At 44.3% G+C, this 14,447-nt stretch overlaps 1 protein-coding gene across 1 annotated transcript in view; it reads left to right on the top strand.

Moving 5' to 3' along the window:
* Positions 1-5,983: 5,983 nt before the first annotated feature.
* Positions 5,984-14,447, top strand: part of gas7b (growth arrest-specific 7b) — a 107,691-nt gene continuing 99,227 nt past the window's right edge. The window contains exon 1 of the mRNA XM_015976263.3: positions 5,984-6,375. Within this exon, the coding sequence (XP_015831749.3) occupies positions 6,196-6,375 (180 nt within the window). The 5' untranslated portion in view covers positions 5,984-6,195. The remainder of the gene's footprint in view (positions 6,376-14,447) is intronic.

Below are 14,447 nucleotides of genomic sequence, written 5' to 3'. Positions count from 1 at the left end.
GACTCTGCAGTTGTCGGGTATATCAGAGATGGACAGGAAACTGTGTACAGAGAGCTGGTGGAGTGCTTTGTGGCATGGTGTGGAAACAATCATCTGACCTTGAACGTGAACAAAACAAAGGAGATGATTTTAGACTTCAGAAGAAACAGGGTAGAGTCAAACACTGTTTCCATCATGGGAGAAGAAGTGGAGGTGGTTGAGGAATACAAATACCTTGGAGTTCACCTGGACAACAGACTGGACTGGAGAAAGAACAGCAAAGCCGTTTACAAGAAGGGACACAGCAGACTGCACTTCTTGAGGAGGCTTAAGTCCTTCAATGTCTGTAGCAAGATGCTGCAGATCTTCTACAAGTCTGTAGTTGAGAGTGTAATCTCTTCAGCCATCGTCTGTTGGGGTAGCAGCATCAGAAGCAGGGACCTGAAAAGGCTCAACAGCCTAATAAAAAAGGCTGGTTCTGTTCTGGGGACGACTGTGGAACCACTGGAGGAGATAATGCAAAGAAGGATTCTCCAGAGAATCAAGAAAATGATGGACAACCCTGAGCATTCTCTTCACAAGACTGTCCGACAATGGAAGAGCGTCTTCAGTCAGAGGCTTCTTCAGTTTGGCTGCAACACTGACCGCTACTGGAGATCCTTCCTGCCAACAGCCGTTGTAATATACAATAACTCTGTGATGACTTGATCATTATTATTATTATTCTGAGCTACTACAGCAATCAATTTCCCTCTGGGATTAATAAAGTATTTTTGAATTGAATTGAAATAAAGGATTCTTATTTTTTGCAACCGCTCCTGCCTGTGTAGCTCTGGGTTCTTGCATTTTGGGTCCAAACCTCCTACCCTCAACGTGACAAAGGTCCTCTGTGCATGTTTGTGTGATGATTTGAGGGAGCAGGAGGAGAAAAATATATGGGGATGGGGAGGAATGGATGGTTGGCCTAAACCCTCCAGGGAGCCAGCTCCCCCCACTGGCCCCAATAGGCACATTTATTCCCAAAATGCCACCCAGGGCTCCAATCCAGCCCATCTAGCCAGGGCCCAAAGCAGCAGCATCATAGGGCCCCACGCAGTCCGAGAGCACCAACCCAGCCCCACCCCAGCAAAATCTCTACTCCCATCCCTGCATTTGCACAACCTCAAGAATACGTAAGACCTAAGACATCCAGGTAAGGTTGGGTCCTCCCCCTCCTGAACATCCCCCTCCCCTGTGATGGGACAAAATTGTTTTTATTTCAGAGTAGCCAAGACCTGACTACTCTGTAGTAGACCTATTTCAGACCTGACACCCCTGAGCCAGCAGCCAGACACCCAGGCACTGTTCCTGCTTTGTTCCCGGCAGCATACAAGTCAGGACCCAATCCCAAAGACCCCGGCCAGATCCCCACACGTGGCCAGCCGTCCCCACATCCCGAGCATCCAGGCTCCCACCTAGACCCACTCAGTGTCTTCAGTCAGAGGCTTCTTCAGTTTGGCTGCAACACTGACCGCTACTGGAGATCCTTCCTGCCAACAGTCACTGTAATATACAACAACTCTTTGATGACTTGATTATTATTATTATTATTCTGAGCTACTACAGCAATCAATTTCCCTCTGGGATTAATAAAGTATTTTTTAATTGAATTGAATTGAATTATTTTCAAATGTGTGAGAAATCACAGCATTTGGAAATTGTTGCAAAAAACCCAGAAATAAGCAAATATAAGAAATAAGCACAATAAAAAATAGCTAATAATTAGAGAAACAGCTAATACATACAAGTCAGTGTAGGTACCAATCAGAGGCGGTCAGTTCAGGTGCAAACACAACACAGGGTCATGTGACTGGAACAAGCAGCTGGAGTGAGCAGTCCTAGGATTGTTGCTCATGAGTACAACAGCAGAGGGGAAGAAACGAGTAGCGAATAGTTCTGGTCCGAATGGGTCAGAACCTCCTGCCAGATGGTAGCGAGTCAAAAAGACTGTGTCCAGGGTCTGCTTGATCCAACCATGTTCTGGAGGTGTACAGGCCCTGTATGGAGGGGGGGTTTCAGCCAATGATCTTCTCAGCAGAGCGTACAACACGCTGCAGCCTCTCCTTGTCCCTGATGGTGACTCCAGTATACCACACGGTGACAAGAGGTGAGGATGGACTCGGTGATTGCGGTGTAGAACTGCTTCATCGACTGTGCTGGCAGGTTGAATTTCTTCAGCTGCCTCAGTAGGTTCATCCTCTGCTGGGCCTTTTTATGATGGAGGTGACAGTGGGCTCCCACTTGAGGTCCTGGGTGATGGTGGTGCCCAGGAAGCGACATGAGTTCACCATCGTGACGGGGGTGTCAGACAAGGTTATTGGGGGGGGGGGGGGGGGGTGCTTCCTAAAGTCCACAACCTTCTGGGTGTGTAGCACCAGGTTGTTGTGGCTGCACCGGGACACCAGCTCATTCTGTGGGCAGACTCATCCTCGTCTGAGATGAGTCCAGTGACGGTGGTGTTGTCTGTAAACTTGATAAGCTTGACACTCGTGGTCATAGGCGTCATTTTAACCGGGGACACCGGGGACATGTCCCCGGCAAAATTTGTGATTGGAAGCTGTGTCCCCCCCACTTTCAAAAATGCCTGCCGATGAGGATTTTTGTTTTACCAGCTCATATCTTATACCAGGGGTTGGCAACCTATTCCCATCAAAGAGCCATTATTACCCATTTCCCACAGTAATTCTGGATGGACCTTAATAAGCAGTGACTTAAGTGAAGCAGGCAGGTCGCGCTAGAAAACTTAGTTTAAAAAGACGTCATAAATGTGTTCCCCCGTCATTTTTATTTCTAAAATATGAAGTAAAAACTCACAATTTAATTTTCATTCATTTGTCATTAATATTTAGTCTACACCCGTGCGTTAAGTGGACCATCTTCCAGTAAACGCAAAGCATCCAGTCCACCTCTCCAAATGCGTAAAATGTGCATCAGCCGCTAGTTAGGCGCGCCATCAGCTGATCAGCCCAGACAAGAGCAGAGCAAATAGAGAAAGAATAGAGGATGATTCTGTCTGGATGTGGATGGAGATTACATTTTACAGCAGCCTGATCATCATTTAAATACGTAAACTATCACCTGGCTTCTAGTCCATGCTATCAGCATTATTTTAATTGGTGTGTGTGTGTGTGTGTGTGTGTGTTTTCCACTTCAAACACTGGTCTAACCAACCAGACCAGCGTGTCCAGTAACATATTAATGTTACAATTAAACAGTTTGACTTCATGTAGGCTAGGAACGTTTCACCTGCCGTGGCCCGACCGCTTCTGCTCCACATAAACTTTGTGCGTGATCAAATGTCTCTACGCGTCATGCGTCTCCATATTAGAGACGGGAACAAGCGCTGTTCAGCCAAAGTTTCATAATTTCATAAAAAGAACATTTTTCCAAGTGACACATCCCTCAGAGAGACCGGGTTTCCAGAACGCTTCAGTGGGAGGAAATCTTATCGCATTTATCCGTCAATATGTGGCAAGGTGGAAAAACGAGGGCCCGGGCGTGATTTGATCCCCAGACTCCCGGGTGAGAGTCATACCCTCTAACCAGTCAGCCAAAGGGACATCCCCTTGGCCAAGTAGCCAGGGCGCATTATCTATCGGGACACTGTGACAGGACACTCACACTGCCACACCTGATTATGAAACTTTGGCTGAATAGTGCTTGTTCCTGTCTCCAATGTGGCGCCGACGCATCCAGGAACCTGTCTGAGGAGAAGCCCAGAATCTGACATCCTCCAACTCAGAAGCGCCGATATGATTACGCACAAGCGTGACGCGTCAACCCGGTCTCACAGTAAGACCGGGTTGGACCTGTTCAGGTTTACGCAGACAATCTTTACATTTAGAATTGGCATACAGATGTAAAATTAATGCAGTAACATATAAAGCATTTCATTTAAACATCCATTCATTATTTTAAGAGCACAGAGAGCGCATCAGATGGATGGAAGAGCCGCATGCGGCTCCAGAGCCGCCGACCCCTTTGCTAGCCTACTTTATTGTCCCCAGCAATTTTTAAACCCCACTCAAGTGTATGGTTATTGTCCCCAGCAATTCTGGAAACAAACTGACGCCCTTGCTCGTGGTTGGAGGTGCAGCTGTTGGAGTACAGACAGAAGAGCAGAGGGGGGAGAACACAACCCCGAGAGGAACCGGTGCTGATGAACAGCTTCCTCCGTACGCACTGGGGCGAACGAGAACCCATACAAGAGATGTGCGTAAATTTTACATGCATCAATTTCTTATGCGAAGCTAAATCCAGTTCTTATTGGATTAAATGATTTTGTTGTGATTTTTGCACATTTAAAAAGTCCTGCAGCATCAGAAAAGAAAGTCTTGTGATAACAGCCACTTGAGCTCATTTGCATTTGTACTTTTGTGTCTTTTCAGCTGCACCCCGTTACTCTGTTATTATGTTTAAATCTATTTTAAAACATTCTTTCAACGTTATTCTTTAGCTTGTCTTCATGTTTTGCATCTTCTGCAGGGAGAATGTGTTGAAATGTCAGATCCAGTTCAGTCTGGCCAGCGGTGTCTGAAAGCTCCAGCTGTTTGATGGAGACCCAGTGTTTGTGAGAGAATAAACACTGATGTGTTACGCAGCGTCACCAGTCAACAGGGCAAAAGAGGAACTAGGGAAGGAAGGAAGGAACCTTTCCTCATTTTAGAACAAAATTCATGTTCCTATTGAGGCACACACACACACTAGCTGTGTGTCAGCCACTTTTCACAGTTTTTTCACTCAACAGTTTAGTTCTAATTAAACTAGCATCTTTACTCGGTAAACAAGTTGAAACTAATGGGTGTTGCACAGGTTAAAACTCACCTTTAATAAAAAACACATCAATTATAAAACTATCAGAAGAACCAATGAAACAAGAGATACAGAATAACACACAAATCACTCTGCTCACCAAAACCACCCTAGCAGAAAGCTTGCCTTTATAAAAGCTGTTATTTCCGGTTCTGACTTTCAAAGTAAAATGCAAAATTGTCATACCACACAAAAAGAATCATTTAATTATTTCCCAGCTTTATTATAAAATGTTTGTGTTTTTGTCAGTCTGTAACACATCTGTTAACTTGTAATCTGCTGGTTATTCCTGTAACTGACCAAACTGGCCAAAACATTACGACCACCAGTTCTGATCCACATTGAGGTTTGTGCACAATAAAAAGCTGTTAAAAGCTATAAAATATAGTTTAGGCAGTTGAGAGCAGTTTTTCTAAACGATGTATTAATTTAAAACATCTTAAATAAATGGATCCTGTCGCCTGGTTTTCTGCCAGAAAAGCACCATCTTACAAAGTTTGATTGGAGTCAGCGAGTTGTTCAAGACACTAACAAATATGTGGTTTTTAACAAATCTAATGTGTTGTACCGCAGTCACAAGAGTCATCTAAAGGTGTTCTTCTGCAACCATAACAACCTTATTATGAGGGTGTGAACGCCCCACTGCCGGTGATGGTGATCTAGTTAATCCTGCATCAGAAACATTGGAAATATAAAGAAGAAAATGACCACTTCTTGGCCCTAAGATTCATGGTTTTAATAAATACAAATTGTCACACTGATGTAAACAGTCACCCGAGTTTTATACTAACTCTCTATAAAAACACACTCCTATTAAGTTAACCAGCCATTAGATTCAAGTGCTGGTGGTGACATCATGTAACGATAGACATATATTAATCCATGTGTCACACACATTTCATAGTGTGTTCTATGCAAATAGATGGTATTTAAAAACACAGAAAACCTTTCACATACATGTATTTACATGTTTCGGATCTTTGCAGAATAAACCGGAGATATTTTAAAACTGTAAACGAGAAATAAAGTGGTTTATTAAAGCAAACAAACGAGAAAAAAGGGCAAAATTGCTGTGCTTTTACTTTGACGGCTTACTTCCGGTTTCGGTGTTGTTGCGTCACTACTATCTGTCGCTTCACAGCTGAGTGAAGAAGCCTGACGGAGGCTGAAGGAGGAGAGCGGAGATTGAGGGGCGTCCTGACAGAAGCAGCAGGAGGAGAAAAACCAGTTCACCCACTCACCACCAGTTTCACCTCCTCTCCCACGAGACAAACCAGATTTCTCTTTGTTTTTGGGTTTCCGTCAGCGACCATCGCGCAGCCACAGCAACACCGCCTGACTGGGAAGTTTGGTCTCGTCCCGGTGATGTCCGGATCGTACTGCAAAAGTTTGTACCCGTTCAGCGGGGAGCAGCACCAGCAGGGACTGAGCTTCGAGGCTGGGGAGATGATTAGGGTGGTCCAGGCTATACCCGGAGGCTGGTGGGAGGGGGAGAAGGATGGAGCCCGGGGCTGGTTCCCCTCAAGCTACGTGCAGGTCCTGGAGGTAAGAGACCCGTCCTGACCCCAAAACAACCTCCAGCGGTGAGCCTTCTGAGCAAAACGCTCTGAACAGCTTTATTTGCTCTCTCTCTCTCTCTCTCACACACACACACACACACACACACACACACACACACACACACACACACACACACACACACACACACGCTGATACGCAGCTCTCCCTGCTGGTTCCGACTGGGCGGCTTCCTCATTCCTCACACATTCCAGGGATGCGTTCAGGTCCCCCAAGCCACACGCCCCACCAGGTCTCCAGAGGCGAATTAAATTATTTTGGGGCGGAGGTGAAGCACAGACTTGAGCCCCCCCTCACCTCTTGCCATCATTTGTTTTAACATATACCATAAATCCTCTAATATTGGCAACATTTTGGCCGGTGTCGGCGGAGGTGAATAATGGCCGGTTTTTTATTGTGGCCGGGTGGAATGTGGTAACAAGCAAGTACAGGGGCGGTTGTGTCATCCGTCTCACTTTTGATTTGCCAGTGATAGACCGCGAGGGTAACTTTAACCGTGCGGAGACGAAGAGGAGGCGAAAATTTGATATCAAGTTCAAAGAGAACGTGCTGATTATGCTGCAGAACACTCTGGGGAGCAGTAGCAGGGTTGTATGAACTAGTCACTAGTCGACTTCACCGCTCTATAGTGACTTTTTATGCCTGTCATCGACTAGTCGCTGTCACGTGATAATGACCGGCAAGATGTAGTCCATGGAAATAGAGCTGAAACGATTCCTCGAGTACCTCGAATAATTCGAGTACAAGAAATCCTAGAGTCAAATTCTCTGCCTCGAGGATTCGTTGAATTCATATTTAATTAATTCATGGCTTTGCAATCGCCCGGGGTCATGTTTCACCCGGACCGAAATAAGTGACGCACATGCCCACTGGACTGAATGCACAGCGAGTAGCGAATGTAACTTAACTTTCTCTTAAGCCATGGCGGACAACTTGTACCCCGGTGGAGTGAGAAAAAGACAGAAAATGTCAAAGGTGTGGGACCATTTTTTACGTCGTAATGCGGAAAACGTAGTCCAGTGTAAATACTGTAAAATGGATTTAGCCTACCACAACACCACATCCTCGATGCTGCAGCACCTGTAAATGTCACTTCTGCAAGCGGACTCGGAGCCTCTACAAGATGATGCATTTTAGCCTGTATTTCTATATATTCTGCGGACACTGCGACTTTTTCATTTGTAGCACTTAGTTTCAGTTCACACCGTACGTCTGGTAGCAACACTTCGGACTTAAAATGTGCTAAAAATAGCAATTTGGCAGTCAGGTTGTTATTTTTTGCACAGGCATTTGTTTACTGTGAAGTAAAGTTGAAGTGCTGAAGTTTTGCAAACTAATTTTGAATAAAACTTGAAGAATAACTGGCAATTGCTTTCTCATTTTAAGAGGTCTTTCATAATTATAACATGCTATTTGATATAATGGTTTACAAACACAAAAGGGTAATTTATTAGAGTACTCGATTAATCGAAAAAAAGATTCGATAGAGTACTCGATTACAAAAATATTCGATAGCTGCAGCCCTACATGGAAAAGACAGCAACCTGCTCCCAGCAGGTGACAAGCTCCTGCGCGTCGGGAGGCAACGCGCTGTGCCAGAGCGTCGGTACTGACACCCGCCGTAAAACGGACATTTAACTAAATTGTGACCTTTACCCTCTTGCAATTTAACCTTCCCCTCACCCCCATCCTAACCTTAACCAGCTTGCGCATGCAAAGCTCTGATTGTTGACGTGCTCCAGACATCTGCGTCCTGAGCACGGCCACAGTAACATTATCAAATCAGGTGTCGCCACCTCAAAAACTAATTTAACACACGATCATTCATGTCGGCTCATTTCCTTTTATGTTTTCTGTCTTTTATTCTTTTATTTGTGCCTGATGCTTTTCGCTGCTGTGGAGCGGGGCGCATCACCTGTTTTGTCCTCGGTGACGCACCTAACTGATGTGGCCAGCGAGCACTCCGCTGTTTTTGCGGTCGGTAGATCTTTTAGAACTGCAGTTCAAAGGTAACTCATGAGGTGAAAATATATGACCCCAGGTAGCAGTTTCTCTTTAGGATTGAGAGGAGATGCAGGAAGATAATAAACAGGCAGGACAGAAAAATAGTCAAATAAAAACAAGTTAGTTTTTGTACCTGGTGGATGCAACAAACAGACACCATTGAAGGTAATCAGAAGTGAGGAACAGAAAATGAAATAATTATTTTAATGTTTAGAGCAGCAGGAACTCTGAGAGGCTGCAGGCGCATCAGTGAGTTTGCGGCCGCTGCGCAGGGGGAGGGGGGAGAGGGCTGAAGCAGGGGGAGGGGGGAGAGGGCTGAAGCAGAGACTACCGTTGTTAAAAGAAATGTGTTTAACTTTGAAAATGTGGGCGCAATTTTAATTGTCAAAAACTCCAGCGAACCATTAGTTCATTTTGCTCAAATAGAAATAGAGGCCTGCCTCTAATACTGGCCCTCCTTCCAATAAAGGCCTGGAGCTTGATGAGCTCGAGTCAAATACAGGCCCGGGCCTGTATTAGAGGATTTACGGTAAACACAAATTCTTAATAGGTCCGGACACCTTTGGAGGGTTTTGATGGGTGCTTGAGATCTCTGTGGCAGTAAGTTGAAAGGAACACTTTTTTATTCTCAGATTTTTACTAATATGACACAAATAAAAAAACACAACTTATACTTTTTTCAGTTTTGTTTTAAGGTCGACTTTACTGAAAAAACTAGATTTTTTTCTGATTCTAATGGGCCTCTCTGACATTAACATGCAGGCTGAACATGAAAAAGTCTACACCCATCTCCTGCTCTAGCTTCTGATAGAAATCAGACGATGAAACTCTAGGATTAGAAACTCCTGACAGATCTACGTCACACTGTCACTTAACATTCATGGACTCACCCATCTCGACTTGCAACGGGGAAGGCTGTTGCTGGTGTAGCATCCAGGAAACAGTAGAGAACGTCTCGACTAGCAGAAGCTAAGGTTAGCATTAGCAACTCCACCACACAGCAGAACTCCTTCATGCTTGTGTTATTTGTGGAGATAAGACATCAACGTCGCAGAGCAAACAGAGTCAGTAGCAGAGTCGTGTTGCTAATTCTTTCAGTCTAGTTTCTGAAACAGGCGCACCAGAAGCCTCACCCCCCAGTATGACTTACAAGGCACTCATTCCATTTAGAGACAACAAAAAATGTGTTGAAAATTAGTGATGCGTCGATATGAAATATTTGGGCCGATACCGATATCTGATATTAAGATCACTGTTATGGCCGATAACTGATATTTGCCGATACTGATATACTGACATTAATACTTATAAATTCAGCAGAGTTTTTATAGAATGAAAATGATTAAAGCTGAATTAATGTTATTATTTACACACACAACACACACACTTACTCTTCTGAGATGATTACAATCACTGTCACATGACTAAACAAATACACATCACCCCCTCACCTTCTGAAACAGACAAACAAATGGAGACAAGATGGAAAAAATATTGGTTGTTAAGATCGGACGGATATGTTAAAAAATGACTAACAGCGGCCGATACTGATATTGATGCCGATATATGCATCCCTATTAAAAATATGAGTAAAGTACCACTTAAAATAAAATAAAAATAAAACATTTTGTACTGATTAACTACTCTGAAGGAGCCTCATTTATCAAGCTTGCTTACGCACAAAACGGGGTAGAAAAACTGCGTAAGCAACTTTCCACGCAAACTTTGGGATTTATGGAAGAAAACTTAGCGGAAAAATGTTCGCAACTTTAAGTTGACTAAGGACCTGGCTTACACACATGTTGGACATGGAGAGCACCTGCAGTGCTGCTGCTGAGAAGATACAATTATGAAATCCTGCAGCATTATCACTTGTACTGCTTCGTTTTCACACAGAACAAGACCCCCCACATGCACACACACACACACACGCACGCACGCACACACACACATACGCGCGCACACACACACACACACAGACTGAAGCCAGAATACAGAATGCAGAATATCAGCAGGGGGACAGATTGAGTCAGAACGACATGTCTGTGACAGCGTGTGTGTCCTGTCACTGTGACCCGATTGATCATGCGTCCTGGCTACTTGTACAGGGGATATCTCTGTTTGGCTGACTGGTTAGCACATGTGACTTTCACCCGGGAGTCTGGGGATCGAATCCCGATTGGACCATTTTTTAAATATCTGCCACCGATCTCTCTGACGAATTAACAACATTGACAGCCTCAGCAATGCCGTGCCACTCCGTGGATTTTCTCTTTTTTGTTTTGCAAAAGCACTTCCTTTCATTTCTCCACCTCACCCACAGGTACCTCAATTTCTGCTTCTGTGAAATTGCGCTTCCTTGATCTGCCTTGATCTACTGTCGCCATGTCATTGGCGGAGCGCTGCAACAGCCGGATTATGCAGGGTTTTTCCTGGCTCAAATTGCGGCAGAGGTGGTACCATCCTGACCTTGCGCCAGCACATGCATACTGTGGGCATTCAACTGCCTCACTTTTTTAAAGGCTAAATATTATAAAAGGCTCATTAATATGCATTAGATTGGTGTTTAGTTCCCTTTTGCCCATCTGATATTCATAGTTAAAAATATTTTGAAATATTTGACCTATATTTCAGCAAAATTTTAGGTTTGTATTAATAACACTCATCTTAGTCAAAATAACACGTAAATATATCCAGTAAAATATAATGCATTTCATTAACATGCATTTGTATTGGAAATGGTAATAACATTTAATTTCTGCTGCTAACAATGTAACAGTGGCATGTCTATTATGTACAGGTTGGTAATAATCCAGTTAAAATTATGTTCAATGATAGAAGCGTTTTTGAATTATATACTACAACAGCTTGCCACACTTCATGCTCCTGTGGTGGAGCAGATTTGTAGCAGTAATGTGACTCGTATCTGCAGCGGTTCTGATCCGTAGCGCTGCAGGATGCAGAATAAACACGATGGTGGGGATTTTCACCCGCTTGTAGAGTTTAGTCTTTCTTAGTTTTACCATCATCGTATATTTTTCTGTGCGCCACTTGATCGCGAGACTGCTACCCGTTAGCTTTAGCATTAGCCAATCTGCGTTTAGCTGCACTTTTGATCCCAAACTTTGGACCGGTTCTGCCTTTGCTGGTTCCTTTATTTTCCTCTACTGCATCCAGATGACGACACTGCGCCAGTAAAAAGCATTTTTCTTACTCGTAACTTACTTTTGTTCAATAAAGTTCTGGGGAAAATAGCAATTCAAAGACGTTGCACGAGTGCTACGTTTAAAAATAGACAGACACACACGGACAGTTTTGTTTGTTACATTGTTCAGCTCTGCTCTGATATGGAAGAGCCTGGGGGAAAGTCGGGATGTCACTAGCACCAACCATAGATATGTACCAACTAGCAAGAAAAGCTATTTTTGATCTTTTTCTGTAGCGGTTTTAGTGCTTTTTGGTGCACCGCTGCTGATACAGCGCCCCTATAGTGGCGCAACGCTGCAACTGCAGTTAAAATAACATCCATATAGCTGGGGGCAGAGTGAAATCAGGCTGGAGCGGCACTAAATTAGCTGGAGGCGGCCGCCACGCTAATTTGAATGCAGGAAAAACCCTGTTATGTATATGCATGAGATCCACAAGGCATTTTGCATTGACTATTTATGGCAGTAAGTGGGCGTGGTGAGGGCGGGATGTGATTAAAATGCAGCTGAGAAACATTCTCATTAGTCTCTGATTTATGAAGTGGAGATTGCGTGCAGCTGTGCGTCCTCCATGTTCGATAGATCACAAACCTGCTTGGTGTTAGTACTTTTTTTTTTGCTGAGCTTAAGTACGGTTTTAGTAAGGATTCTACGCCATGTTTGATAAATGAGACCCCAGGTCATTAAGCTCTGCAGAAGCTTGTGAACTGCTGATTCAAATCAGATGTGATGGAGCAGAGAAACAGCTAAAACATGCTGGATTAGGGATCTCCAGGACTCGGCCTAAAGAGCACTAGACATGTTTACATTGGGGGGAAGTCTACCTATGTACAGGGTTCCCACGCGTCCTGGAAAACCTGGAAAATGATAGTCCAATTTTCCAGTCATGGAAAACACATGGAAAATGGGGGGAATTGCAAAATGTCCTGGAAATTTTTGAGTTGTCCTGGAAAATAATTTTCCATCCTTGTGGATAAACAAATGGATTAAACATTTTGGGCAATATTGGGCTGTAGCGCTTCTCCTTTAATTTCTGCATCTAGCTGGCACAGCGCCCCACATGACGCTTCCAACCAATCAGATTGCATAATCCCCTTCAGTTCCAGTTCCACTTCTGTTTTTCCAACTGTCTTTTTGGCTAGATTTACAGATTTTTCACCCCTAGATTTATTTCTCTAAAGAAGGGCCAAAAGTAGCGACTCGGTTCGCGAGTATTGCGTTATCGCAGTTTATAAAGCGAGAGGTTTTTCTCCTTCTCTCTGTTGAGTGACAAAGGAGCAGCGGAGAGCTTTTGTTTTTTTCACTCATGCGATGAGACGAGTGAACTTGAGGAGAGCTTCGGGATAGCAACGGAAAGCAGGTAGTCTACCGGACCCGCGCTCCACTCTGTAATTCATACTTGTTCTATCGTCCAACAGCAGAAACAAAAATATGTGAATGATAAAAATGTCATGAATTTGATTCTATCAAAATACTAAGTATGTGCTCAGAGGACAGAGCCTCAGCTGTTCATACAGTTTTTAGCTAGCTACACAGACCGCAGCCAGGTGGCAGTGAGAACTGGACTGGCATGGTCATTGAACAAAGTTGTTAACGTAATTAAATTGAATTCAACACGGCTAAATTAATAACTAGAATGATTTTAAGTGGTAACTATATATTTATCATAGTAATGTTACGTACAGTCCAGACTAAAATGGTAGCGAACAACTACAAGTACTTATCTCTGAGGTAGAAAAAAATATTTTTCAGGTCCAATATGTCTGTGGTGTTAGCGGGAGATATTAGCCTAGTCATCTATCCTGAATCTTGTTTCTGGATGACTGGACTAACCTAAAATGACCAATACTGGAACAACAAAATGCAGTTAAACATCCAACTATGTGGAATAAGCAGTAAAGTGTAATGTGGTGTGTACAGTAAGTATAATACATAGAATATGAAAGATATGAAAGAGCTAAGGTTTGAAAAGTAGGCCTAATTTATTGTATAAACAGTAACAATCTTTCAAAATATGTCTTTGTGTCCTTTATAGGCAGGAGTGAGTGATGTCAGGAAGACGGTGCCAATTCAAAACTTTTCAAAACTGGCTTTTTGCTAGCCCCAAGACTCTCTGCCTGTGTGTTGGGGTTTACCCCAGTGGACGAGAGGGTAGCTTCCCTGTGCCTTCGGGTCGGGGAACGGGTCCTGACTGTAGTTTGCGCTTATGGGCTAAATACCAGTTCAGAGTACCCACCCTTTTTGAAATCCCTGGGACGAGTGCTAGATAGTGCTCCATCAGGGGACTCCATTGTCCTGCTGGGGGACTTCAATGCTCACCTGGGCAATGACAGCATGACCTGGAGGGGTGTGATTGGGAGGGACGGCCCGCCTGATCTGAACTCAAGTGGTGTTTCATTATTGGACTTCTGTGCAAGCCGCAGTTTGGCCATAACGAACACCATGTTCGAACATAAGGATGCCCATCGGTACACTTGGTACCAGGGCAGCCTAGGTCGCAAGTCGACGATAGACTTTGTAGTCTTATCATCTGACCTACGGCCGTATGTTTTGGATACCCGAGTGAAGAGAGAAGCGGAGCTGTCAACTGATCACCACCTGGTGGTGAGTTGGATCAGATGGCAGGGGAAGATGCTGCGTAGACCTGGCAGACCCAAACGCATAGTGAGGGTCTGCTGGGAACGCCTGGCAGAAGACCCTGTCAAGACGGTCTTCAACTCCCACCTCCGGCAGAGCTTTGACCGTGTCCCGAGAGCAGTGGGGGACATTGACTCCGAGCGGGCCTTCTTCCACTCTGCGATTGTTGAGGCGGCTGTTGCTAGCTGTGGT

Source organism: Nothobranchius furzeri, chromosome 16 (genome assembly GCF_043380555.1).
Source record: "Nothobranchius furzeri strain GRZ-AD chromosome 16, NfurGRZ-RIMD1, whole genome shotgun sequence".
Classification (NCBI taxonomy): Eukaryota; Metazoa; Chordata; class Actinopteri; order Cyprinodontiformes; family Nothobranchiidae; genus Nothobranchius; species Nothobranchius furzeri.
This window is presented reverse-complemented; position numbering and strand designations above follow the sequence as displayed.